This window comes from Fusarium flagelliforme (genome assembly GCF_020744385.1).
Source record: "Fusarium flagelliforme strain FIESC 12 MPI-CAGE-AA-0113 chromosome Unknown B0J16scaffold_2, whole genome shotgun sequence".
Taxonomy (NCBI): domain Eukaryota; kingdom Fungi; phylum Ascomycota; class Sordariomycetes; order Hypocreales; family Nectriaceae; genus Fusarium; species Fusarium flagelliforme.
This window is the reverse complement of record NW_025763504.1, coordinates 6,746,231-6,772,563: the sequence shown is the minus strand read 5'-3', so window position 1 is coordinate 6,772,563 and position 26,333 is coordinate 6,746,231. Positions and strand designations below refer to the sequence as shown.

At 46.7% G+C, this 26,333-nt stretch overlaps 9 protein-coding genes across 9 annotated transcripts; 7 read left to right on the top strand and 2 right to left on the bottom strand.

Annotated features, from left to right (window-relative positions):
• Positions 1-1,288: 1,288 nt before the first annotated feature.
• B0J16DRAFT_395987 (major facilitator superfamily domain-containing protein) lies at positions 1,289-3,334 on the top strand (the record flags this gene model as incomplete). The annotated part of the gene is made up of 5 exons (XM_046132227.1): positions 1,289-1,467; positions 1,515-1,680; positions 1,737-2,548; positions 2,597-2,926; positions 2,977-3,334. The coding sequence occupies 5 exons, from the start codon at positions 1,289-1,291 to the stop codon at positions 3,332-3,334; spliced, it is 1,845 nt and encodes a 614-aa protein (XP_045987861.1).
• An 82-nt stretch (positions 3,335-3,416) lies between these two features.
• Positions 3,417-7,533, bottom strand: B0J16DRAFT_395986 (uncharacterized protein; the record flags this gene model as incomplete). The annotated part of the gene is made up of 10 exons (XM_046132226.1): positions 3,417-3,641; positions 3,695-4,126; positions 4,179-5,307; positions 5,361-5,627; positions 5,686-5,791; positions 5,843-6,415; positions 6,464-6,838; positions 6,949-7,141; positions 7,193-7,216; positions 7,279-7,533. 10 exons carry the CDS (start codon positions 7,531-7,533, stop codon positions 3,417-3,419), a joined length of 3,579 nt encoding a protein of 1,192 aa, XP_045987860.1.
• A 469-nt stretch (positions 7,534-8,002) lies between these two features.
• On the top strand, positions 8,003-11,124 carry B0J16DRAFT_412491 (SNF2 family N-terminal domain-containing protein; the record flags this gene model as incomplete). The annotated part of the gene is made up of 10 exons (XM_046133309.1): positions 8,003-8,176; positions 8,226-8,746; positions 8,800-8,910; positions 8,962-9,131; positions 9,182-9,212; positions 9,266-9,453; positions 9,504-10,350; positions 10,416-10,601; positions 10,659-10,809; positions 10,862-11,124. The coding sequence occupies 10 exons, from the start codon at positions 8,003-8,005 to the stop codon at positions 10,985-10,987; spliced, it is 2,505 nt and encodes an 834-aa protein (XP_045987859.1). The 3' UTR covers positions 10,988-11,124.
• A 775-nt stretch (positions 11,125-11,899) lies between these two features.
• B0J16DRAFT_412490 (acetylornithine deacetylase) lies at positions 11,900-13,048 on the top strand (the record flags this gene model as incomplete). The annotated part of the gene is made up of 1 exon (XM_046133308.1): positions 11,900-13,048. The coding sequence occupies one exon, from the start codon at positions 11,900-11,902 to the stop codon at positions 13,046-13,048; it is 1,149 nt and encodes a 382-aa protein (XP_045987858.1).
• A 797-nt stretch (positions 13,049-13,845) lies between these two features.
• On the bottom strand, positions 13,846-17,217 carry B0J16DRAFT_336285 (uncharacterized protein). Its single transcript, XM_046127193.1, has 6 exons — positions 15,600-17,217; positions 15,236-15,548; positions 14,925-15,164; positions 14,672-14,875; positions 14,343-14,618; positions 13,846-14,292 (listed from the first exon to the last, which is right to left on the bottom strand). Exons 1-6 carry the CDS (start codon positions 17,106-17,108, stop codon positions 14,069-14,071), a joined length of 2,766 nt encoding a protein of 921 aa, XP_045987857.1. The 5' UTR covers positions 17,109-17,217; the 3' UTR covers positions 13,846-14,068.
• A 273-nt stretch (positions 17,218-17,490) lies between these two features.
• Positions 17,491-19,825, top strand: B0J16DRAFT_336283 (uncharacterized protein). Its single transcript, XM_046127192.1, has 5 exons — positions 17,491-17,800; positions 17,861-18,179; positions 18,229-18,787; positions 18,844-18,888; positions 18,938-19,825. The coding sequence occupies exons 1-5, from the start codon at positions 17,613-17,615 to the stop codon at positions 19,705-19,707; spliced, it is 1,881 nt and encodes a 626-aa protein (XP_045987856.1). The 5' UTR covers positions 17,491-17,612; the 3' UTR covers positions 19,708-19,825.
• A 233-nt stretch (positions 19,826-20,058) lies between these two features.
• B0J16DRAFT_381821 (Isochorismatase-like protein) lies at positions 20,059-20,698 on the top strand (the record flags this gene model as incomplete). The annotated part of the gene is made up of 2 exons (XM_046131188.1): positions 20,059-20,457; positions 20,513-20,698. 2 exons carry the CDS (start codon positions 20,059-20,061, stop codon positions 20,696-20,698), a joined length of 585 nt encoding a protein of 194 aa, XP_045987855.1.
• Positions 20,699-22,519: 1,821 nt separating this feature from the next.
• Positions 22,520-24,187, top strand: B0J16DRAFT_395965 (major facilitator superfamily domain-containing protein; the record flags this gene model as incomplete). Its single annotated transcript, XM_046132225.1, has 6 exons — positions 22,520-22,573; positions 22,626-22,725; positions 22,784-22,868; positions 22,920-23,419; positions 23,475-23,714; positions 23,791-24,187. Coding segments are annotated over 6 exons (1,146 nt in total), but the record flags the coding sequence as incomplete, so codon positions are not given.
• Positions 24,188-25,054: 867 nt separating this feature from the next.
• Positions 25,055-25,948, top strand: B0J16DRAFT_317595 (uncharacterized protein; the record flags this gene model as incomplete). The annotated part of the gene is made up of 1 exon (XM_046125379.1): positions 25,055-25,948. The coding sequence occupies one exon, from the start codon at positions 25,055-25,057 to the stop codon at positions 25,946-25,948; it is 894 nt and encodes a 297-aa protein (XP_045987853.1).
• Between the last annotated feature and the right edge of the window lie 385 nt (positions 25,949-26,333).

The window sequence follows — 26,333 nt, the reverse complement described above, 5'->3', positions numbered from 1 at the left end:
TGTGCACTTGCGACGGAAAGTCGAGGGATGGACTCGTTTCATTTAATCTATTATCGATTTCAAGGAGAGTTTGTTTGCGTTAGGTGGAATGTATGCTTGATCAATTAGATTGATTTAAGATGAGGTCTAGCCGGTTAGTCCAGTCGCCATCTGCAAGGCAATCATCGTAAATCGATTTATGTTGGAGGTCCAGCCAGCCACTTTCGCTGTCATCTGTACGGTAATAATCATGTCTCAATTCAAGATGAGGTCCAGTCAGCCACTTCAACCGCCACCGGTAGGGCAAAGGATGATCCGAATTCCAGTTTTCCAGTTCCTCCCTTGCATGGGCGGCCTCGAGTGTCTTGAAAGGATTCTCCCTTGCGAATATGGTAATCATCATTGGTTGCGGGCGTTCTATTCCGAATCAAGGTCCTGGTCTCTGATGCTAGGCCAGCCTCATAGTCTTACTAAATCTTTGATACCGTGTTGTTAGTTCGGATAGTCAGTTGGTTTGGCCTGGTTCACGATGTCTTGTCTGTTGGTTACAACATAACAGCTGCATTCCTTATGGTAAGCCAGACCTCAAGAGATTCAACAGTCTCAATGGCTGCTCATCATTAAACTTGCATGCCTCCTCCCTCTTCTGTCTTGCTCAAATCTCAGTTCTTTGTTCCTTTCTCCCTATCTTCCCTGACCAGACCTACCGACGACCCTTTAATGCACAATATGCTCACCACATTAATGAGTATATCCTGACAGGCTCGAAGAGCTCTCCCAGGGATTCTTCAAAGCAGGGTTGGGACGGTAAGGCGGATGATGAGACGAAATGGAATATCCAAGGTTTGATAGTATCGCATATGGGGACGAATGCTGCATCGAAAGTGGTCTTTACCCTGGAGGAGACATTTGAAGAATCTAGGGGTTGAAGGTCAGAAAGAAGGATGGAATCGTTCCGTTAACAAAGGTCGAAATTCCGACTGTAACCCTCTATCCAACTCCGCTATCGGACGACATGCTAGAACGAGGTTCAAATTCCGCGTTACCCCGAACTTGCCGAAGCCAACCCCCACAACCTAATTTTCTTAGTGAGCTGTCAGAGCAAATCAGATGATCTGATAAGATAATCTTAGATCACCACCTGAAAACGACAGGGTCTCGCAGCTCTGCCAAGCATCCCCTAGTCCATCTATAGCACTGGTCAAACTTATTATCGCGTGGTTACCGGGCTTGGCGTGGGATAAAGAAAATGTACTTAAAAGCGCAAGACCGCAGTAAAATCTTTGCATCAATTTATCGCGCATTCATAATGTCTAGCGAAATCACGCCGGCGAGGCGGTCCGCTTCGGCTGACAACGAGAAAAGCACGACTAATACCGAGAAGAGCACTGTTGATGCCGAGATTCAGCAACATGGCGTGGCACCAACTCCAACCGAGGCTATTCGTAAGCTTTGGACCAAATCCCCTCTCATGGTCGCGTTTGGCGGGTAAGCCACCAATTCCAAATTGCACACCCAGCATGCTAATCCCCAAGGTTATTTGTCATGAACTTTTGCATGGTTTTCGCTGCTTCTTCCGCCGGTGTTTACGATCCCTACGCGACAAGTCATTTTCAGGGCCATTCGCTTATTGCAACGGCGAACATTATCCATGGAATTGTCCGCATTGTTGGCTACCCTCTTATGGCAAAAGTTGCCGATGTAAGTAGAAACAGATTCCAAAACTTACACGTCCAACAAGGCTGACGCCCGACAAGCATGTAGGACGGCCGCAAGGATTCGCTGGTGCGGCAATTAGCATGGCATTGGCAAACGTGCTCTACGCTGCGTGCCGTAACGTGGAGACGTATCTGGCTGGAGGCATTTTCGAATCGTTCGGAGACACATGGTGGACGATCACCGAACAAATCTTCATCGCCGAAGTAACATCCCTCATCAACCGAGGTTTTCTCTTCACGCTTCCAGAGTCGCTAGCAGCTATCCCCACCTTATACGCCGGTACATATCTCGGCGAGCACATGCTGCTCAATTCCTCATGGCGCTGGGGCTTCGGCATGTGGGCTGCCATAATGCCCTTCTGTGCGTTACCCACCATAGCCATCATGATCTTCATGAAGATGAGGGCTCGCAAGAAGGGTATTGAGCAGAAGCGTACTTCCCTCCGAGCTGCGTCCGAGATACCCGAGGGCGCATCCCTGCTCGTGCAAATCAAGCAAGTCCTATATGTACAGTTAGACATGGTTGGTGCGTTCCTCTTGCTTGGTGGTCTTGCTATGACTCTTCTTCCCTTGTCTATCACAGGCAGAAGGAACACAGAAAGATGGTCTGAGCCGTCTTCGATTGTGCTTCTTGTTGTTGGAGTCTTGACATTTGTTGTCTTTTTGATCTGGGATGGGCGATATGCTAAGAAGCCTATTGTTCCGTTCCGGATGATTAAGAACCGCAATGTCATTCTTGCTTGTGCTTCGGTTTGCTTGATTGCGATGTCTGATTCGACCTATCGAACTTTCGCACCGAGCTTCTTGCAAGTTGCTGGTGGCTACTCACCCGGACACGCCGTGAGGATTGAGTAAGTCAGCACACCTTACAAACTCACCGTCGCTAACAATCGGTACAGTAACGCTAGAAGGGTCGCTCTCAATCTCGGTGGTCTTGTAATTGGTCTCGCCATCCGATTCGTAAAACATACCAAGCCGTTCATCATCCTAGGCTTCATCATGGTTGCTCTCGCAAACGGTCTGCCAATCTACTTCACTAACATCGACGGAGCTCGTGTCGCCAACGAAGCTGCCTTGACCACAGGCCAAATCCTACTTGGACTCGGACGTGGTTTCGCCCAAGTGCCACTTCAAGTCGCCCTTCAAGCTGCAGTTCCCGATCATGAGATCGGGATCGCTACGGCAATGTTTCTTTCATCTTCTGGATTTGGTGCCAACGTGGGAAACAGGTAAGTGTCGCACCACTAGTGTGTAGACCTACAGCTAATTCCTTTTTCAGTATCGGTGGAGCTCTCTGGAACACCCTTCTCCCTCGACGACTCCACGCAAATCTGCCTGAAGCAGCCAAGGCTAATTCGACTGCCATCTTCCGTTCTATTGTAGTGGCCCAAGCCTACGAACCCGGTTCCGAGATCCGAGACGCTATTAATCTAAGTTACCGCACAACGCAACAGACGCTGGCCATTGGGTCATTATCTCTCTCCATCCCGCTTCTTTTAATGATGTTTTTCTTCAAGAATGTTGCTCTCGTGACTGAGGATAAGGAGAATGATAGGATTGCCGAGGAGCAACTAGCAGCTGCGGTCCAAAATGGTGAAACAATTGAAAATTCCCTGACTAAATCAAATCCTAGGTAGTAGTTTCAAATTACAGATGGCCCTTTGCTATAGCTATACAGCTACATCCTGGATATCAAACGGGTTCCATCTGGTAACAGACCTAAAGCTCTCGAAAAGACCAAATAATAACCTTATGATCCTCGCCGAGAGTAGCAATGCAATCACCGTCTGGACTTGCGCTAACATGATCTACCGAGCCTTTATGTCCCCTGAGGATCAATTGATAAACGCCGGTTTCTGTGTCCCAAATTCGAGCACTTTTGTCCATAGAGCCAGAAACAACCCAGCGAGAGTTAGAGATAAAGGCGACCGAAAGAGCACTGTCCTATAGCAACGAGATCAGCAGAATGCTTAGAGTCCACATCCCTTGCGTCCTACCTCGTGACCCTCCAGTGTCATGGTGAGTTTCGGACTGTAACCCAGGCTCCAAATTTTGATAGTTCTGTCATGGCTGGTAGTCGAAATATGCTTATTGTCAGGGGAGAACGCGACAGAAGCGACTGCATGTTTGTGGCCCCGTAGAACAGTATATAGAGCTTTATCTTCCACGTGGAAAACGTAACAATTGTTATCAAAACACCCCACTGCGAGGTATTTGCTATCCGGAGATATAGAAAGGCTTGAGGCGGCATCAGGCAATTGCAGTAAGGTAATGAAATCCCAATACTGGGTATTCCATAACACGACTGCGCGATCATCGGCACCCACTGACACCAGAATTCCGCCCTGCGGCGCGAAGGAAACTGCGGCGACTTCTCCCTTGTGACCTCGGAGAACTTTGATTTCTCCGCCGGACCGAAGATCCCAAATCTAGTACAGAATATTAGCCATGTTCGACGACAAGAAAGAAACAACATCTAACCCGAATCAGACCATCCTGGCTACCAGTGGCAAGACAGGGGACATCGGGACTGAAGCAAACGCTCAGGACATGAATATCGTCTAGTTCTCCGTCTCCGCTGTGCGAAAGCTTCTGCAATAGTGTTCCTGTCCGTACATCGAAAATTAGAGCCGCTTTATAAGTGCCGACTGCAATTCGTTTTCCGTCAAGGCTAAAGCTCATGCAGTACACCAAGTCCGACACAGGAATAAAATGATGCGGGGTTACTGTCAATTGGCGTGGGACCGCAGGATTGATAAGATAATCCCAGTCATTCTCGTCAAGGAGATCTTGATGGCTAACTTCTGGTAAAGCATTCGCAACTCGACGAAGGCGCTTTTGCAGTTGATCCGACTCAGCAGCTTCATGGTATCGTTTCCTATGAGCCTTTAGACTTCTTTCAGTTTTAAACCCCACGTCGCTATAGGTGCAGTTTACTGCATAACATTTGAGATCTTGAAAATGCAGCTGTCGGTGATTCTCCCGTTTCTCTTTCGATGGAAAGCCAATGACTGCATGTTGGCATCCGCGGATATCGCACAAGAATGCGCCAGCTCCTTGTTGTTCCTTGAACGCAAGTAGTGTCGCAGTGGAGATGCCGTCCACAGAGCTTTTCCTCATGAGAAACTCGGTGATGCTTTGATAAGTCCGCATAGGTTGTGCTAGAGGCGACTGATCATCGTTTGCCCACGAACTGACGTTGCGGAGCTCTCGTATCAATTCCGAAACGGAAGGATTGATCGACTTCATGAGATTAATAAATCGTTGATCCTTATCCACATCAGCCACAAAATTGTTGGCCCGCAGCTTGCGACTCTCTGAACTCAGTAGCTGGTGGCATAACATGTCAACCCGCTGGAGTAGCGGTCGCAAGCACTCAGGCATAACTTCCTGCTCGACTTCGAAGCAGTCCAAAAGATGCTCAATCCAATGTTCGAGTGAATAGGGCCATAGTGATAAGAGACCCGAGGCGATTTCCACTGGACATAATGAAGCTGACGACGGTGCTAACAGGTCAAGACCCTGTATGAGTTGGCAGACACAGGCGTATGCAATACTAGCATGTGACTGCAGTTTAGTGATGAAGGGGTTCTTGTAACCCTCCAGAAATCTTCAACACAGTTGTTTCAGTAAGTGAAACTTGAGAAGTTGGGTTCAACTCACTGGGGTACTGTCGAATGAACAAACACCAAGCAACCCCCTGGCGCATCCTCCACAAGCGGTTTGCAAATGTCTATCATGTTCGGTAGTGGTTTGGTTTCGTCACTTAAACTCTCTCTACCTGGAAAGATAGATGCCCCGATGCGGAGTTGGTGTTTCTGCAAGATGCCTCTGCCTTTTTGATAGTTAAGCCAGGCAAAGATGCGACGGATCCTGGCGACATCGTTTGTGGAACACCTGCTGCAGATGCTGTTTAAAATCTTGCTGTAGCTAAGAAACTGTCAGAGAATTCCCCATCTTGAGAGACCTAAAGAAGAAATCGACATACGCTTCGGCGAGAGTAGTTGGAAGACTGTTGATCTGAAAGAAAAGATCCTCTAGGCATGCAGCATTAACGAGAATATCTAAAACCAGATGCACCCAGAGAAACATTCCTAGAAAGCGAATCAGCTTTAATGCAATATAGAAGCTGTTAGGAGATGTACCCTCTGCCTTTTGTAGAATCTTGGATCCTAGGCTGTCAAGCATCATCTCTCCAAGAGCGCCGTCATGTTGGCTGTCCAAGTCCTTGAGAGATTCTTTTACCACTGTGGCGAAGTCCTTCTCAATATTAGCACCCTCTTCAGCCATGGAAAGCCGGGGTTGTTTTGATAAGCGTATAGATATACTTGACACATCTTGACTGATGAGCAGTAAGTTACACCCGGGAGCATCTTTGGTGACTCGGAGTAGATCCGTTATAAGTTTCCGGTGCTCTGATGTTGAAATTTCGTCCAGTCCATCTACAACTATTCTTAGATCATTGATGTTGGCGATCAACTGGGGAAGAAGCTTTGTTAGAGTGTCATTGGTGGGCTTCTTGCCGCGTGCAATATAGTCTTCATATACAAACGGTGCAGTATCTGGCGAAAGACGAAGGATCTGAGAGGTGAGCGCTCTGAATATCCTCGTGCTCGCAGCATGTACTGGCGTATTGAAGTCACAGAAAAAGAAGACCACCTTTCTAGTGGTATCAGCCGAGAGAAAGGATATCAACTTAGCGGCGAGAACGGATTTACCTGGTGAAGTTAGTCTTGGACAAGTCCACACTTTAAAGGCATGTATACCGGAACCTGGTTTGCCATGAAGCCAAAGAACCTGCTTCCCACCTGTTCGTAGCCAAGCTCTGAGTTTGGGAGAGCTGGTGACCCAGCCTAGCGTCCCCTCGTGACATCGGTCTCTCAGAATTTCAAACTTCGTTTGCTGGTCTGTATCCGAGGCCTCAAGCCAATTTAAAACTATGCACAGCTGCTGTGTACGCCATTGCGACTCTCGTTCCGCGGCAGCGTCTGCATCTCTCTTTCGTTGGTCGACAGCTTGGATTATATCGATTGCCATGGCCTCACGGTCAATTTCTACGCTGACTCTGGCTATACTTTCTAACAAGCTTCCGAACCGGTGCTCAAATCCACCCCAGGCGGATTTGAAAAGCATTTTCCAACCTGTTCGATGATATTAGCTGATATTATTGAATGAAAACTGTTGACATGTTGGACTCCTGGATCTTGTATACCAAAATTTAAGTAGCAAGAGAAAGTAAAATTGAATTCACCTGATTTCCGAATCATAATGTAGGCGCGTCTGTGAAACTCCAGCACATCCTCGAATAAAAAGCCTAAGAGGTGTTGAAATGAACGTTCGTCAGGGAATACCTCGGCAAAGCGTGAAAATCGTGGCATTTGGAGGCCAATCTGGCCATAAGCAGAGAGTATCTTGTCAAGGGCGTGAGTGTGATCTTGGACCGCCTGTAGCAGCGGTTAATACCAAGACAATGGCTATAAAAGAAGAGGACTGACCAGAAGAATAAGTTTGATAGGCGCCTACTAAGTAGTCAGTAAAGACCGTATACCTGCGACTCTAACTTTCAGCTAGGAGGCCATACCCAGAGCCAGGGAAGATACGGTGTTCCATTAGCAGCAACCTCAAGCGCCTTGGAATATCGCTCGATGGCATCAATGAAGGGGGAAATGCGATCCATATCCCGTAGTAGCTGTCTCGCGGCAAGCTGACTTTCTACTTGACCAATAGCCAGTTTGACATCATCAAGCTTAGTAGTCGCCTCGATGATCCTCGTGTCCTCTGGTGAGATTTCACTGCGAAAGCGATCGCATGCTACTTTCATGATGCGTTGGGCCATTATGAAGTTTCCGATTGTTCAACTTGAAATGAAACATAAAACGGTATGAATGTAAATACGTCGAGAAATGCTTCTCCTGAATAAGAAAAAGGAATGAGGGGGTTGAAAATACAAGACCTGTGGCGTCAGGCATTCCTGCATAATATTGAAACACGACCGTGCACAGCCAGCGGATGTTCAGTGGCTATGCTTTGTTTTGTTGGTTGTTGTACCGTGGTCTGGTCCAATAGAATCTGGAAGCAAGGTTTTCCGTACAGAAAATCATCAAAAATTAGTGGCAGTGCAACTCGTCAGCCTTATATTTCTAACCTGATTTCTTTATTTCTTTTTTGTGACCGCAATTTCGTTCACAACCCTGTATGCGTGGCCGATACCTGTCATTTCCGTATGCCGATTTTTCTTGTTCAATACAAACTAGGCTGCCCTGTCTCTGAGTAGAGCATGGTGGTTCTTGTGGCAGTCTTTAGATATGGAGCGAACTGCTAAACGACAAAAGACGACATTTGGAGCGTCGTGTGGCAACCCCAACGAAGATACCTTGGTCAAGATGTCCGCCGAGGCGGACGACGAGCAGGATATGTTTCGGTCACAGACACATCGAGTTTCCCCGAAAATATCATCTAGAGATATCTGTTTCGGAATGGTTTGTGGCTAACAACATCCTTCCTCTGTACTCGCTAATATATTTGAAGCTTAATATCCCAACACTCAAGAGCTTCCCGGGTTCTCAAACCTCCGAGATCGTCGAGGTTAGGCAGGATGGCGAGATACTCTCTGCCGTCTCAGGTGCCTCTTTAGGCTCCATTCGTTGTCGACATGCACAGTTACTGGAGCTGTTTCGAGTTGAACAAATGGAAATGGACCTGTGTATATCTTCGATTGACTCCTCTACGAATAAATCGTCTGGACAGTGTGCACTACAAGCGATCTTATACGGAGACAAGGACCTATCTGACAGCCTTAAAAAAATCCTCCGCGGTCAGGATCTCTTCCTACAAGATCCTTGTGGTGCACGTCGCGATGTTATATACTGGAACCCGCAAAGATATTGGAACACTCCTGGAACTCGAACCTCTGACTTTTATCCTGCAAAGGACATCCAAGAGACGACAGTTGAGGAGGTCAGTCACCTCGACTCACTTGCAGCTTTTACTTCTGGAAATGGCATCCCCGAGACCGATCCTTCCAGTCATGTGCGAACGACTTTGAAATCGTAAGTATACTGTCACCAAAAGAAAGTAAAATAACATTACTCACTCCGCATAGGCATCAGAAACAGGCATTATCATTCATGATAAGCCGCGAAAGAGGCTGGAATTTACAGCTCCCTAACGCAGATCTATGGTCTCTGAAACAGGATAGACGTCAGACCTCCCAGTAAGCATTCTATTCTGTCTCGGTCGTTCGACTACTGATCGAAAGAAACAGGGAGTTCGTAAACAACATCAGCGGAGCATCGCAATATACAACGCCACCTGAATTTCGTGGTGGAATACTTGCAGACAACATGGGCTGTGGAAAGACATTGTCCATGATTGCATTAATTGCGCATGATGCATCGGAAACCAAGACTACGTTGGTGGTTGTACCGCCATCCTGTATGTTTGTATATCTAGAAATATGTTGCATTAGCTGATATCAAGCGCAGTGTTAGATAACTGGCGCCGCGAGCTCCTCACGTAAGACATCACTTTTATTAAGGCTCTTGGCTACGAACTACTAACTATTCAAGCCACCTCAACGATGCTTCCATCACTTGGGTTTCTCACCATGGTCTGTCCAAGATATCAAATGCCGAAGAGCTCCAGGGCGTCGATATCGTCTTGACAACATACCCAACAGCTGTCAGCGGATGGCGGAGAAGAGAAACACAAAGCATAATATTTTCCCACCATTGGCACAGAATAATACTGGACGAAGGTGGGTTTCACCTACCCCCTTACCTTTCAGCATGTACTAAGCTTGTATAGCCCACTGTATCAAGAATCCGTCTGGAGCCACCAGCAAGGCATTATGCCAAGTTCAAGCCGCCCGCCGCTGGGCAGTGACTGGAACTCCTTTTCAGAACTCTCCCACCGATTTTCAAAGTATTCTTGGCTTCCTTAAAGCATATCCCTATTCGGATAAATCGATATTTGATGGTGATATAAATCACAAACTCAAATATGGCGATGTGGAGGAAGGCGTCAATCGACTAAAATACCTTTTAAGCTTCCTCATGCTTCGACGATCTATGACGAATATCCTACCACCTCGTAATGATTTCATCCAAACTCTGAGCTTTGACTTGCAGGGAGCAGAAGCCTATAGACAGGCTGCAGAAAGGACACTAGTCAGTATCGATAACGTTCTACAGTCTAGCCATGAACGAAGGGGGTATGTAAATGCTCTCCAGAAGATCAATGCCCTTCGGCATGTTTGCAATCTCGGACATTTGAGCTCTGGCACCAAGTCCGATCCCCCAGGCCATGCCGATTGCTCAGAAGAGCAACCATGGGACGGATTAGAATCTATCAGTCAGTTTGATGGCATGGGACTAAACATGAGCTGCTTCGGATGCCAGCAACCACTGGAAGAGCCTTCGCAACTTTGCCACTTAACACAATGTCACCGTCTATGGTGCGCCAAATGTTTCGATCCTTCTCCATATGGTACCAGTCTTTGCTATTGCGAACCACCGGGCCTTTCCATTGAGCTACCCATCGGTCCGTCAAGATTGGCCGAAAACTTCCAGCTTCCTAGTAAACGACAAACCTTTCCATCCAAGGTAGAAGCCCTGATCGCAGACTTGCAACAGCAACCCAGAGAAACTAAGAGGTATGTGCGCAATCATGACATTCAATCCTAGGCTTTTACTATGAAGCAATATTAACAAGATGAAGCATTGTCTTTTCTTTTTGGAAATCAACACTAGATTTGGCGCACGCCGCTCTCAGGGCAGACAGAATCCCATGCGTTCAAGTGGACGGGACAGTTCCTGCAAGTATACGACCGGAAATCTTTGACCGATTTCGCTCAAACAGCAGTGTTCAAGTGCTGTTGTTGTCCCTATCATGCGGAGCAGTCGGGTAAGTTGTGGCAATTCATCAGGTCCCTACTGTTCTCTAACACAGGCAATTCCCCAGGCTGACCTTGACTGCCGCATCGCGTGCCTACCTGATGGAACCGCAGTGGAACCCTGCTATCGAGGAACAGGCTCTTTCGCGTATCCATCGAATTGGACAAACGAAGTCTGTGACGACCGTTCGATTTATAATGGATAATTCCATCGAGCAGGTAAGTAAGCATGGAAATTGAAGGAGAGGCAGCTGAGACTAATAACTTGTAGTTCGTAGTTCAGGTCCAAAACAACAAACGGGATTTTATCACTGTTCTGATGTCTCCGCGAACAACGTCCTTGAAACGCGATTTGCTAGAGCGGATAAAGCAATGTGTTAGGAGGTCACTGACTTGATTATGTGTAAGAAGGATGTCTTTGTTTTGCGGTTCCTTTGTTTGACCAAGAGGGGATGAGTCCATCGGGACAGGGAAAAAGAAAGAAAGGATAAAGGGTATCTGGTGAATGTCGGAGTTATAATTCTTAAAAGGTGTAGCTTGTTAATGGAATGCCTATTTTGTTTGAGATGGCATGATATTTCCCTCATTCCTCTTCGCGTTGGATGTTGGTTCCTTCCAGCAGACTCCCACCTGGGCTTTTGCTGTTTTCTGTAAGCTGCAGACCTCTTGAATCCTACGTGAAATACACAATGACTAATGATATATGCCTTAGTTCCTGTGGCCGTTGCTGTCCCTTTATTTCTGGGCCTCGTTGCCATCAACTGGAACAGGACCATTCCAGTATTTAAGGCACGAGCATCAAGTTTCGACAGGAATTCTGGCAAGTCTGGATCGAGTTCTTCAAAAGACGAGAGAGTCAAGAAGGCTCAGGTGTGGAAGGATTCTGGAGACAACGCCGCCAACCACCATAGTCAACAACACTCTTGGTTTAGGAGTCACACACGAAGAACGCAATAGGTCAATGAGTGCTAAACCGTCAACACTAAGAGGTGTAAAGAAGGGCATAACACCCGCTGGCACCAGAGCCAAATTGTCTGACAAAAAAGAGTTTTCTGAAACGTTATACTTTCAAGCGCCTAGCCCCCAAAAGGAACTCCGACCAATCCCGAGAGGGCGCACGATCCATTCAAATGGTAGAACAAATAATAGGGCGCAATGACAGAAACAGGATGTAAAATCCTTCATGGTTGGCCGATTGGTCTTCATCCTTTTATAACTGATTATTTTACACATAATACCGTGAACCTTCAAGAAATCACGTTTAAACTTTGCCTTCACCAGTCATCCGATGGAGCGGTCACGTGCTGATATGGACGACTGTCCCGTGGCGCTGACGCAGAAGCTCGTTCAGATCAACTCTGCGAGCCCGACGCTTGGTAGTGTCGGCGGTCCTGGAGAGACTGAAATCGCCACCTATGTCGCGTCGTGGCTCCAAAGCCGCGATATCGAGGTTCATCGGATTGAACCTACCAAAGGCCGACCTTCAGTCGTTGGTGTAGCTCGCGGCTCAGGTGGAGGCAAAAGTCTCATGTTCAATGGCCATCTAGATACAGTTACGTTGCTTGGCTATGAGGGTGACCCATTGAGTGGAAAAATCGAAGACGGGAAGCTTTACGGCCGCGGCGCTGCAGACATGAAGTGCGGACTAGCAGCGGCTATGGTGGCTTTGATCAATGCCAAAAAGCTCAACCTCAGGGGTGATGTCATGTTCGTGGGTGTAGCCGACGAAGAAGATACTAGTATCGGAACGGAGGACGTGCTGCGCGCTGGATGGACAGCTGATGCTGCTCTTGTTAACGAGCCGACGACAAACCTCGAGGTCACGAACAGCCATCGAGGCTTTGTGTGGTTTGAGGTCAATATTCATGGTGTTGCGTATCATGGCTCCCGCCCGGATATGGGTGTCGACGCCATCTCCAAGGCTGGGCATTTCTTGGCAGAATTGGATCTCTATGCTTATCGTCTCGCGATGCGTCCAAAGAGCGGTAACGCTGGCAGCCCTTCCGTGCATGCTTCCACCATCAAAGGAGGTGAAGAAATTTCCTCATACCCAGCAAAATGCACAATCACTATTGAGCGACGTACAGTACCAGGGGAAACACCTGCGAGCGTTGAAGAAGAGCTTGTCGAAATCTTGGAGCGAATTGCGAAGTCAACGCCAAAGTTTAAATATGACATCAAAGCGACGTTTGATCGATCTCCATTTGAGCTCTCAACTGATCATGAGTTTTCCCGACTCGTGGAAGAAACACTTGAGTCTACGCTCGGAGAAACGTTGCCTTTCAAAGCGGCCCCCTACTGGACTGATTGCGCCTTGTTGGCTGATGCAGGCATCCCAGCGCTATTGTGGGGACCGAAGGGAGACGGATTACACTCTAAAAAGGAATGGGTTGAGGTAGAGTCAATCAACACTGTTGCTCAAGGTCTGACTGCAATTGCAGCCAAGTTCTGTAAATAGGCTCTATATACTAGTTCGAAGGTAGTAGTATAACTCATATCAAGCATGCTTCCTCGAGTTCATCTTACACGGCATGCTATATTTACCTGCGATTTTTGAAAGGTCCCTAAATCCTCCCGTGAAATTACTTGACAGTCTGTAGATCTTGAGAAGGAAGGCAGGTTAGCTCGAAACGATTCTCCAGGATTAAATATTGCGGCACCATGATCTTCATCTGAGGCGACGAAGGGAACAATACAACAACAGCTCGTAATAACGTTCAGGAAGTAAACCCAACCTCTTCCCAGCTTTCTGAAGGGGTCAATTTAGGGTGCTGGTTGGTGGCTTTCTGAGCTCCTGAGTAGCTAATCAAGGCAAAGAGATTAGAGAGCGAGACTTGGGGTATAGCGGCAGGCATTTTGTCGGCCTTTGTCAATGCAGCGGATCAGCAGTGCTGTGGTGATGGTGTATACGCGTTTGCATATGTGCTCAGAAGGCGTAGGCAGGATCGCAAATGCACTAATTATATCCGCCAGTCACACTGGTAACTCTAGCTAGCTATTTACACCTAGTTCTAGTGAATTCTGCGGCCGCGCTAAGAATGCAATTGGTGATTGGTTTATGTTCTGCTCATTGGGCGCCTTCGAAAAACGAATATTGTTTTCTTTTTTTTTATTCCTTTCCTCTTTTCCACCCTGAATTGCCCGTGTGGTCTTACGGCGCCGAAGACGTACCACTCAAAGGCCCACCCTTTGGGGGGATATGAACCATTACAAACCACTTGGTAGGGTGTAAGTCCTAAGCGTGTACTTGCAGGGCGCATTATGAAGAATAAAAATTGGATTATGGGAAGTGTGAGGAAGTATTTATTCCATATCATCGCAGCCCGCCACCGATGCAGTATCATGCATCTATTGTAATGCCACTCTAACTACGCTTCTACCGATCCTATCTCGACTCCTTCTGTCAGCTCCTACGCTCCGCTAAAATGCCCGCTTTGCGTCGCCCCGTGCACTTCTCTCGTCTCTTTATTTATACTGCTTAGTATTGATCTTCTTCCTCTGGATTATCTTTGCGAGCCTCATCGTTCAATGCCCTCTCTGCTTCATCAAACCCACTCAAGCTCTTCAAGTACTTTTTGAAAGCTCCAGTCATTTCACAAACCTGCTGGAAATCCTCCCGCTCGAGGCAAGCCTTATCGCCCTCTTCTTTATCCTCAGACATTGCAAATCGATACTCTGCCAAGGCAACAGCAGTCTGGAAGGCTGGGCAAATATTGGTTATTAAGAATAGAAACAAGATTAGCAATGCTTACCGTTTCTGATCTCTCTACCATTCCAAGGAATACTTATCATCTCCTTGTTCTTGGTAACGTACTTCTTTGCGTCGTTTGAGATTGTGATATATTTCCCGCGCTCTGTAGCAAGCTTCTTGAAGAACTGGGACCAGATGCGCTCTCGGGAGGCCATATCGAAGTTATCGTACTTGATGACGATGTGAATACGGGAAATGAAGGCATCATCGAAATGGCCAACTCGGTTCGTAGTAAGGAAAAGAATTCCTCGATAGTACTCCATCGAACGAAGGAAAACTGCGAAATTGTAAGACATTATCGTCGGTAGTACATCTAGCCGGGTAACTCACCGGATACCAAGCTGTTCCTCGCCAAATCTCCGCGATTTCTCCTCTCCAGGAATACGTCGGCTTCGTCAAGAAGCATGACGGCTCCCCAGGTCTCAGCAAGACTGAACCAATCGGAAAGGCGCTCTTCCACCTCTTTGTCTTCAGTGCCTATATCAGCACATGTCAGTGATAGAAGTGGTCTTCCAGTAGACTCGGCAATGCATTCTGTCTCAAGTTAATAACCAAATTCCACAACTACTTGATCTCGACTGACCAGCGGTAAATGTCTTGCCTACTCCTGGCCCTCCATGAAGTAAGAAGATCTGGCCTTCACCCTTGTCACGGATGGTATCGGCCGCCCAGGGTGCTGGTACCTGCGGATCAACCCTATTCTTGTCGGTGTATCGATAAACGAGCGACTTTATCATGGTTTTCCGTTCCTCGTTCAATACCAGCGAATCAATGGCTTTGTAGTTGACCCTGGGCTCATGGCAACATTCAATGTCGAGGAGATCTAGTAAGTAGATTCACGTTAGTTATCAATTACTCATTGCATACATGAGACATGACCAATAATAGACCTACCCCATTTTCGTGACTTGAGGACGAATCCAATGACCCTTTTTGGACAAAGGAAATACCGATGTTTTGCTGAGACTCCGATTGTCTCTCTATCCAAGTCAAGTGTTTTGGTGACCTTGGGATTAATGTTATCGTAGCAGGCCCATTTGAACGTTGGATCCTTTTGGCCCTCAATCTCGTCGTCGTCGTCGTCGTCGTAGTCGTCACCTTCGGTAACCGTTTTATCTTTCACCTTGCCAATGTGGGGTCTTGGAAATTTCTGGTCTTCTACGGTATTGTAATAAGTAGCTATGTCGATCATGACACGGCCCTCATACTAAACATAAAGTCAGCAACAAGGGTCGTTGTATTAAAATGGGGGACTTACCCAACGTTTGTGTGCCCCAAGTGACTCGCCCTTGTACTCCATCTGAGCACCGCCCAATAGCTTGAAGAATTGTTCGCCCCTATTTTCAAGTCTCTCGCGAGTAGCTCCATCATCTTGGTCGTCTATGAAGGAACAAGGATATATACCGAGTGTTGTTATGTCTTGTTCTCCTTCGTATGGTACAATCCAACGGGAAGATTCAGCGCGGCCTAGTCGTCTTCCATCAAAGTCGAGATACCAGTACTCAATACGGTAATAACCTGTGACGGCCGATGATCCAGGGACATGTCTGATTTGGTGCGTGACGGATTTGACAACACCTGCCATTATGTCGCCATCAGCATCAATGTAGACATCTGTTCCTGGCTTGTACAGTAGCCAAAGCATTGGAAAAGTGGCCATAGGTACCGATCGCCTCCAAAGTGCTTTCTCATCCCGAACTTTCTCAAGCAAAGAAGGTTCAATCGATTCTATCAGCATGCCAAAGTGTTGATGTGTTTCTTCGTCGCAAGCTTTCAACCTCCTCCCAGCAGGAAACGGCGCCATGGAGTCCGATCCTTCTTGGTAGTCCGTGTGGCCCGGGAAGGTCTTCAAATAAGCTTGAATAACATCCCAGTGATGTATGATAAGCGGGTAAGGTTCTGTGATTGTGATAGGTTCAGGTGACAAATTGACTGCGGGATAATAATCGACCAAATGCATCAACGTTCGCATAATGAGCTTAGAGTGTATCACAAATTGCGATTTCATAATTGCCAATCGATAGGCGGGGTTCTTGAGGATGCCCTTTTTCAGTAGGTCGTCCTTCTCGTACTGGCGTCTATACTCATCTTTTTTGATGCTGGTTTGCACGATGGTCTCGATCTCAAGTACGACATTTGTGTTCTTGACGACATGCTTCCGTTCAGTATTCAGATCCAGTCGTTCGTGCCAAGGTTCGGTGGCAGCGTGGTATCCGGCTTCGTCCAAGTACCTGATGCTGTATTGTAGGCATGGTCTGGCCTCTTCGTCGTCATGAGACTCATCCCCTGTATCTGCCTCGTCTGCTGGCTCTGACTGATCAGAATCTGACTCTGACTCTGACTCATCAGAATCTGACTTTGGCTGGTCAGTTACTTTAGGTTCCTGTTTTTCTTTGACCTCTTCTTCAGGACGACGAAGGTCTTGTTCGCAGGAAGGACACTTCAAGATATTCCACTCAGCTAGATGGGCATGGCTTCGACCATTCTTTGAGCACCATAACGACGCGGTGGGAGGCTTTTGGACCTCTTCCTGACTGGTTTGGCTAACGGGATCTTTTGCAGTCTCTTTGACGATTTCCTCTGTTGCAGGCGGCTCAGCAGTCGAATCGTTCTCTGCCGGCTGCACTTGACTTTCAGGAGGGTTCGTCTCAGCTTCGTCACGGGGTGATGCTTCTTGCTTGTGCTCCATCACGGCGAGGCCGCACAATTCACCAGTCCCGATAGAGGATATATCGGCAGTAGCCTGGGTTTCAGTTTCTGTATGCATTGCCACGATTCATCAAAGGTCGCAGCATCCCAGAAGATGATGAAGACTTTTAAAAAGACAAAGAAGAAGAGGAGAAGCTAGGGACTGTGCGTAGAAGAGAGTTGGGTAGTAGATAATCTTGTTGGTTGCAATAATCAGGCTGGCGCCTGGTTATATGCCGGTAAACCAAAACGGGTCTTTGATCACACCCAACTACCCTGTAAATTATTGAGCATGAGTAAGATTTACAATCCCTATCCAATTGTGATAATGATCAGCATCAGCCGCAGTGGGGCCTGCAGATAATATTGTAACGTGTCCATGCATCTATAGGCTCGCTTAAAGCTGGACCCTTATAAGAAGTGACATGCAGCGGCAGGCAAACAATATTGGCGTTCCCTCAGACGCTCGAGTTTGGATTTGTTCCCTCTTCTCCAAACAGCATCTTACCGCGTTCCACACTCTTGCATAGAAACAAGCCTTCACAATCGACATACTTCCTACCGCGGCAGTGCCTATGTCAAAATGTCGAAAGAAATGAACAAACCATCCTTGATAAGGAGATGGAGCCTCAAATTCGGACGCGAGAATCCAAAGAACGAGCTTGCTCAGGCTGCCAGCAAGCATACGCAGACCCATTTGGCTTTAGAGGTGGCGGAGGAGAACGAAGATAAGGAGTGGGAACAATGGTTTTTGCACGGCAGTCCTCACGGGTAAATCTTACCACCCCCAAAACGTCGCTCTAAAGTTGATACATTTTATTTTCCGTTTAGATTTGAAGACACAAAGGCTTTACAGGGGCACACAGAGCAGCTGAAGGCGGCATTGGATGAATTCCAGAAGAGCGTCCCGGAAGCCAAAAGAAACCAATTAACAACACGCCGTCTTCCTACCATTTTTACGGCAAAGGCGGCTGCTGATTCAGTAATTGAGAACTGGGAGGCTAAAAAGGTAACTAAATTTGGAAAGGCAAAGGAAAACTTGTACAAGTTTTGCCAGACGCTCGATGCCTACAAAGCAATATTCTCGGTTATTCCAGATGGCGACATGTATACAGGTCTACTTACCGGTGCAATCGGCTGCATCGTCCAGGTATGCAAAGCCAAAGACTCGATGGGCTTCGACTAACCTTACCGTCCAGGCCTTTGCACGTCATAATCAACTTGCCGAAGGGTTCTCCCAAGCGTTAGCCGATATTGGTGTTGAAATGAAATTCGTCGTCAAACAATGTACCATTCAGAACACCGAAGACATCAGACCCCATAGTCTCGAGTTTGTCACCGAGTATTTCAAGTTCTTGACTTACACTATGACCTGGTTTCAGAGTAAATGGCTGAGGACGAAGAGCTCAGTAGCCCCGGCATTTTATAACGACGAAATTCAGACCAAAGTCAACAAGATGAAAAGTATAGTCAAGACTATCTCACGCGAGGCTAAGCTGGTAACTCAACTCGACATCCAGGACATAAAGGCCAATGTCTCACAATTGATGAGCGCCGAAGGCATTCAATCTTGCTTTGATCATCAAAAAGATTACATAACGCATCAGTTGCAACTGAGGGATGAAATACAACAAGCGTCGCTGGGAGAGATGCAGACCAGGTTGCATGTTATTGGTTCATGTGTTACGGAACTATTGCTTCAAATGCAAATTTCCAATAACCGGCCTCAAAAAAGCGTTGGCAATCGAGATATCGGACGTAAGACTATGTTTACCACCTCCACACTATGTATGCTAACCGAAATTCTGCGCCAGTCATCCAAGCGCCACCGTTAAACAGTTCATTGGAAGGCTTTGACAGTACGTATAGCCACGATCTTTGGAATGGAATTGCTGACAACTCCAACAGCTTCAACGTCCGATGGGAGAATTGTCGGCCGGGAAGAACTTGAGGTTATATCCCGTCATGTCGAAAAATACATAAGCGACAAGAAGAACATGTCTTCAGACAAAAACATACCCAATGTTCAAGTTCCCTCTGAAATCGCAGTCCGAATCCAAACCTGGATTACTTCGGCTGATTCGCAAGCCCTGTGGATCAAGGGCCTCACTCATCCAACACACGGCCGAGTGGCGTCCACCACGGCTGCATACGTTGTAGCTCTAGCACATTCAACTCGGATTCCTTGTGTCTCATTCTTCTGCCAGCTCCCAGGGCTGTCCGGCCAGAAACAGCATGAACAACTAATCTCCCTTCTCTATTCTCTCATCCGACAACTTTCTTTGCTGGTCCCCGAGACAATGAGTCCCTCATCGGATCTCCTCTCCGAACTCGGAAGCCTGGATGGCAGTCTGTCCAGTATACCACTAGCGGTGAAGATTATTAAAGTTCTTTATGACTTTGCGCCGCCTCTGCTATTCTGCGTTCTTGATGGATTGCAGTTTCTTGGGAAGGAGGGCGAAGCTTCTATCGGTCAGCTTATTGATATCCTGCGAAAACCACACGAAGGAAGGGTAACAAAGCTTCTTGTTACGACAAAGGGCATGATCCCGCCTTGTTCTAGATTTGGACCTAGAGAACGGTTGGATTGTTCTCGGTTGCCTGCGAAAGGACCTGGAGGATCTCTGCTTTCGAATCGATCTCTGTCCAGTATTTCACTTCCCTGGAAACAGAACTAGTAAGCCTTTATATAATCTATAGATCTATTACTTTTGATAGAGTATTATTGCAACATTCTCATGTAAGATAAAAAGCTTTACAGGGCACCTTACGTTCAAGATGTGTATATAATGTTTCCCAACATTACTATTATAATGCTTATCAATCTCAACGCTATAAATATACATGGCAGCGGGGCGGGACTGAATACTCGTATCCCCTCCCGTCTCAGCGGCTTTTGTTACCTAAAGAGGAATTAGCTGTTCTGCCTGGGCTATAAAATGTATTCCAATAGCAAAACTTATAAAATGTCTTGACTCTTCATTCGGATTTAATCAAAAACACCAACAATCACATCTCATCCTTTGAAAATGTCCACTACAGGAGTCGCTTTCCGCACTTTGCTCGGCATCGAGCCTTCTACCGCTTCCACCAGCGACAGCGTTCTGGTCATTATCGATGCCCAAAACGAGTATGCCACTGGAAAGCTCAAGATCGAAAATATTGAAGCCTCGCGTCCTGTGATCGCCTCTCTACTAGAGAGGTACCGTGCTGCCAACGCACCCGTCGTTCACGTTGTTCATATTACACCTTCGGGGGCGCCTGTTTTCACCCCTAATACAGAGCTTGCCGAGATTTTCGACGAGTTGAAGCCTGCGGAAGGCGAGAAGGTCGTCGAGAAGTTGCACCCGGGTTCCTTCACTGGAACGACCTTGCAAGATGTCTTGACTGCGACTGGTAGGAGCAAGATTGTGCTTGTCGGTTACATGGTAAGCTCCCTGATGATGAAATTATTTTGATATAGTCACTAATACGCTTGCTTAGGCCCACGTCTGCATTTCAACTACTTCTCGCCAAGGTGCTGAGCGAGGGTGGGATGTTCTGGTGGCGGAAGATGCAGTTGGCGATAGAAACATTCCCGGTGTCAACGCTCAAGAGTTAAAGAGGGTGGCTCTTCAGGAGGTCGCCGACGCCTTCGGTACCATCGTTCAAAGCAAGGATATTAACTAGATGTTGTGCTTGATTCCAGTATCCTTAGACATTTGATAGTAGATGTTTTATATATGACTTCCTTCAATTTGCATTCAAAAGCTCCCTATAACTTGCCGGACTTACATGATAAGGCAGTTAATGAGTGTGATAATAGTAGACTTGCCAGCAGAAAAGAGTCGCCACAAACAGGCTGACTTCGTTGTAACGGTCACACCATCGATCTGGCAGCGTATGCGTTATGTACACAAAACCCGCACCTAGTAAAGCACTTACGACAAACCAGGTTAAACAGGACACTAGGAGCGAATGTACTAAGCCGTCAGACACTGATATATTGAAGTGGAATGACACTGGTCTTTTGAACAACCCCAGCATCGTCATTCCTTTTATCCGATGTAGTCCATATTGGACACAGAAATTTGAAGATGCCAGTGAGAGAAAAGGCCTTCTTCATGACGTCAAGACAAGATGGAACTCAAAGTATCAGATGATTGAGAGAAGCATCAAACTCAAAGATTAAATTAATTACTATCGCCCAAAGAATGATCTTGAGCTTAGCTTGCGTATGCTACCTATCTAATTGAGAGGAAAACATTGATTATTTCTACCTTCCGAATAAGACTGGGCCCAGTTGGAAAATATTTACAAGTTCCTCACATAATTCACCGACGCCACCAAGGCTGCAGAAGGTCACACGCATCAAACACTACCCATAATAGACTTCCTGCTTAGTGACTCAAAAGCTACACGGATTAAGTACGCAGAGGAAACTTTTATAGCCCTTATATTAATTTTGTACGGACAAAACTCGATGCATATTACACTCTTCACTGATAAAAATATCGTATAGGGTATTTGCACTATTTAATTTACCGGGCTTCACCGCACTACCCTTGATCCAGTCAAACGAGGCATCAAAGTTATCAGTGTCGTCAACCTAAACCGAGTTGCCAATTTCGTCAGCAGCCGGAGAAGTGTAAGGCGAAAAGGGGGAAAGGGCTAGCATGCACTGGCAAAAGTAAACGAGTACTCTGTACTCGTACTCATTCCCGAATTCCTCCAAACTAGTGCTGATAGGATCTAACCAAATCGGGAGACAAAACGCGGGAAAGATGGAGACCTCAGGGATGCCCCACAGGCTATGGGAGATAACTTCATAATCATCTCGAACGTTAGTGGCAAGCAAAAAACAAGCGACACTTTGACAGGGAATTGGTCATTTCAAGATTTCCGTATTACTAATATGTGTGTGATACACCTGTACCAATCAGTGATACACGTAGGCACATTAATGGGGAGTAGTGGCTACGATTTAGGCTCTTCTATGATTTCTTAACTGCCGTCCAGATTCATGCGATGTTCTAGAAGTGGGTGACTGACTGGGATCAACGGTTTAACGGTATGTGCTTAGACGTCGGTGTGGGAGCCCCCACAAATAAGATCTAACGGAGGAATCTCTAGAATGTCACCCGCAAGCCTTTCTTCCCTCCTTCGCTTTAACCAACGTGGCGTAGTTGGAAACCCTCTCCACCGAATCAAATAATTACGTCTGCTAATTATTCTCTGAGTCTATGCATAATGGCCATCTACGGGTATCTACTCGGGCGATATGTGGAGTGTTTCAGATGTCGATGCAGGATGAGTTGGACAGGGAGACCCTGATATATGGAATATGGTAGTTTTTTAACGTTAAGAATTTTTACAAAGCATCAATGCTGAGGAGATTATTGATCAAGATAACACAGCAAGATGGATCTCGAATGATTATGAAATGGATGGTAATGTCTCTCCCAGCCTCCGGATACATTGGTTTCTGTCGCTGATGAGCCTGCAAATAGGGTTGTCGTGGTTTTGGTGTTTTTAATCAACGCCCACACCTGGGGTTTGATTGGGGTGAGTGCTGATATCTAGGCATTGTTTTATGAGTTGGCGCTGAGATTTGTAGTCTTATTCCATCTTCCTGGCGTATTACCTACACTCAGGAGTATTTGAGAATCCAGACCCCTTGACCCTGGCATTTGTAGCGGGTTTGTCGTTTTCTATCGGTAAGTACTGGAAACCTTCAGTGATATGTTGAAGTAGCGGATCGTTGACTATTGCCAGCTCTTCTTGTTGCTCCAATTGTTACTCGTTTGAGCCCTTCGATTGGCACCAGACCTACTGTCATGGTCGGAGTCTTTCTTGAAGCGTGAGTCATGTACGACGGAAACAAAATGGCCTATACTAAATTATACACAAGGGGTGGACTCATCGGAGCTTCGTTTAGCACCAAGATATGGCATCTGGTCCTAGCCCAAGGTCTACTGTTTGGAGCGGGCGTGGGCTTGATTGTTAACGTCACTGTCAGTATTGTGCCGCAATGGTTCGTTGCCCGACGTTCCTTTGCTGTAGCTTTGACTACAGCGGGCTCTGGCACTGGCGGTTTAATCTACTCTTTGAGCATACACCGTATGATTGATTCTTTGGGAGTATCTTGGGCCTTTCGAATTCTTGCGTTCGTATCGTTCGTGGTCAATGGGTCAGCCACTCTGTTCCTCCGAGACCGCAACCACGCTCTTGGTTCGGTTCACAGGGGTTTTAACACAGGTCTTTTCAAAAGGACTGAATTCTGTCTCTTCCTTGCCTGGGGCTTTTTCTCTCAGTTTGGCTTCGGAATCACCATCTTCTCAATGTCTGACTTTGCACAAACCATGGGTTTTACCTCTCAGCAGGGCTCCTATGCAAGTGCCGTTTTTAACTGTGTGTTCTTACAATCCCCCTTGTTAAGGTCGCCTCGGCTAACTCTTCACAAAAGTGTCTCAAGCAGTCGGGCGACCTCTTATTGGCTTGGCCAGCGACCGCTTTGGCAGACTTAACGTTGCTGGCGTTAGCACTTTAGTTGCGAGTATTTCCACCCTACTGATCTGGACTCTGGCCGGTAAATCCTTTGCTGGTACGATAATTTACACGCTCTTTGGCGCTTTCGCTAGCAACATGTGGACAACAGTCGCGCCGGTAGCGGCAGAGGTTATGGGTCTCCAGACACTACCTTCTGGTAAGCATCACGGATCCGCCGTTTTACCATGGAGATGTCTGACCTGCTTTATAAGCGTTGTCTATCTTTTGGATAGTTCTCGTATTGCCGACAACATTCGCTGAACCAATTGCGGTATCCTTGAAAACGGAAGGTACCAATGCTTACCTTGAAGTTCAGCTATTTGTAGGATTTATGTACCTGGCCGCATTCATTTCAAGTATTAATGGCTTCCTTTACCCTAAATCGCCGTTGCAATACTGACAAAGAGCTAGTGTGGCTGCTTCGGGCTTATACATTCCATCGGATGACCCAGACTCCCAGTTATGGAGAAGAATCAAGCTTGATTGATCAAATTGGATATAAGGAAAGAGTTAAAATTCTATATCAGGGGTCATTTACTCTCGCAAAGATTTGAAAAGTTTGCTCCTATTACTTAATTTATTCACTTTAGTCTACACAAAGATTAACCTATATCTATTCTACCTTTTAAAACTAAGTAGGTCTTTTAGGTCTTTTAAGCGTTTCTGAATGTGGAATTTTTTACTTAGAGAGGTAGAAGAGAAAAACGTTTTTGCGAGTTGAACAACACAGAAGATCTACCAGAAGATTGGAACTACTTGACGGGTGTAATAGATAAGCGGTTATAAAACTGCAGGTTAGTAGTGCAGGTTAGTTGTGCAGGTTAGTTGTGCAGGCTAAGTGGGGTTCCTGCTTTCTTCACGTAATTCTCTGCTGGAGTTAAGTTTGCACTGCCCTCTTTTTTCCTAATTTCAGCTAAGCGAGAATCATCCAGCTGCAACTTTAATGTTTTAATAAGGAGCAACCACATCTGATTCAGTCAGATCAGATCACACTAACCCGATTGCCGACTGCTTGACCTTCATAGATGTCCCTGCAATAAAAGCTGATAGATTCCTTATAATAGGTCAGTTTCCGAGGGACCACACCAATACCTGATATAATGATCTGATACTACCTTGTAGGTGGTCGGCAGCAATTGGAGAAGCTGACAGGGAAGCTTGAAGGTATCGTATCCGAGCCATCTTGTGTTTCCATATCGGTTGGTATTACTTACCTAAAATATAAAGCTGAAGCGATTCCAGAGAATCGTCATTTGCTATAAGATTCATAAAGAAGCTTTTTTTCGCCTGGTCTTCATCCCCTCTCTTTCTTATTGGGAGACTCTTATTGCAACTCTCGACTGGATTACCTAAGTAGATGTGCTCACCTTTACCCTTGACGTATTTCACTTGAACTGTGTCTGCCACCGTGACCTGATACAAGCTGCATGGATTTTACAAACAAATCCCGAGGATCAGCCCTCCCACGAACAGTCCCAAATTGATAGGGGCAGTATCATGTCCTGTGAACAAGACATGACGTTTCTAGCAGATGCGGGAGACGTCGGCATGCTCCAAGGGGCTGTCTGGTTCCAGAATCATGAAACCTTGAACGATTTGCAATGTTTTGGATTTATTTGGCAAAAAAATCACTTCATGCATGAAGAGACTTCCAACAGTCCATGGTCACTCATACATGACAGTGGCCATTCTTCTGCTTTCACAGAAATGTCTCCGTACTCTGAAGCATTTGGACAGTGTATACACACCGGTTCCAGCAGCTCCCAGTCTTCGGACCTGGTGGGGCCAGGTTCTGGAGTGGGTAGTTGGCAGCAACCCGTTGATAAAGCAGCGATCGCGGCACACCCTGAACAACACCTCACTGGTTGTGCCCTGGGCGATGTAAAAGGGCCAAAAGTCGCTGATGCGTCGAATGATCCACCACCGGGGTTGATTCGGCCGAAGAAGGACCCGCCAGCAGGGGGATGCGAGAAGAATCCCAGACGAAGTCGAGTATCGTTTGTCAACACGGACCACCAAGGGAGAAAGACCAAAGTGGTCGAGAAGAAGAAAAGAAACAAAAGGATTGTGCGGGAACGAAATCGCGTGTCGGCAGCCAAATGTCGTGATCACAAGCGCGATCTTGCCAACAAACTGAAATTCAAGGTGGAGGAACCAACTGAGCTGCACCAAGAACTTTCTCTATGTTGTAACGAGGTCAAATCTGAAGTTATAAGGCTCAAAACAGAGATTTTGCGGCATGCAGATTGCGATTGTGATGTTATCCGGGTTTACACCTCGGCTGAAGCCAATAAAATTGTGGGCCAACTGAAGGGAGATGCTTCTTTTCTGGACGGTTGTGGTACACGTCCAACACCGACTACGTTCAACAGTGATATAGGCAGATGGTAATGGCAGTGGAGGAACGGCTGTAGCGCAGAATGGTAGGTTCCTGATTGCAGGAGCTCATAAATAGTTTGCTCAACCCGTCAGGTTAGTGAAAAGTTCACGGGATCCTTCAGTTTAACGCGTAATAATGACCTACTCGCTGTCCATTGAGATTTCATGAGCAGTTGAAATTTTGTCTTCCTTCCTTTACATTGCCCAGACACGGTGCATGGAGCAAATTGACCAATCCTACACAAAAAACCAACTAGCGTTACTCCTGTGCGGGGAACAGCCAATTCCGACTGCCCGAATTCGGTGGCAGTGAGACAAGGAAGATGAAAAATCAAGCTTTTCACTACGTAGGGTCAACAAAATTGGGTGGGTGACATTTCATGCCTGTAGCATGCTG

Coding starts and splice junctions, on each gene's coding strand:
- B0J16DRAFT_336283 (XM_046127192.1), top strand. CDS start 17,613: ATGTCGAAAGAAATGAACAAACCATCCTTGATAAGGAGATGGAGCCTC. Junction 17,801..17,860: donor TTGCACGGCAGTCCTCACGG/GTAAATCTTACC, acceptor TTTTCCGTTTAG/ATTTGAAGACACAAAGGCTT. Junction 18,788..18,843: donor TGGCAATCGAGATATCGGAC/GTAAGACTATGT, acceptor ATTCTGCGCCAG/TCATCCAAGCGCCACCGTTA.
- B0J16DRAFT_336285 (XM_046127193.1), bottom strand. CDS start 17,108: ATGCATACAGAAACTGAAACCCAGGCTACTGCCGATATATCCTCTATC. Junction 15,549..15,599: donor TTGGGGCACACAAACGTTGG/GTAAGTCCCCCA, acceptor CTTTATGTTTAG/TATGAGGGCCGTGTCATGAT. Junction 14,619..14,671: donor GAGGAACAGCTTGGTATCCG/GTGAGTTACCCG, acceptor ACAATTTCGCAG/TTTTCCTTCGTTCGATGGAG.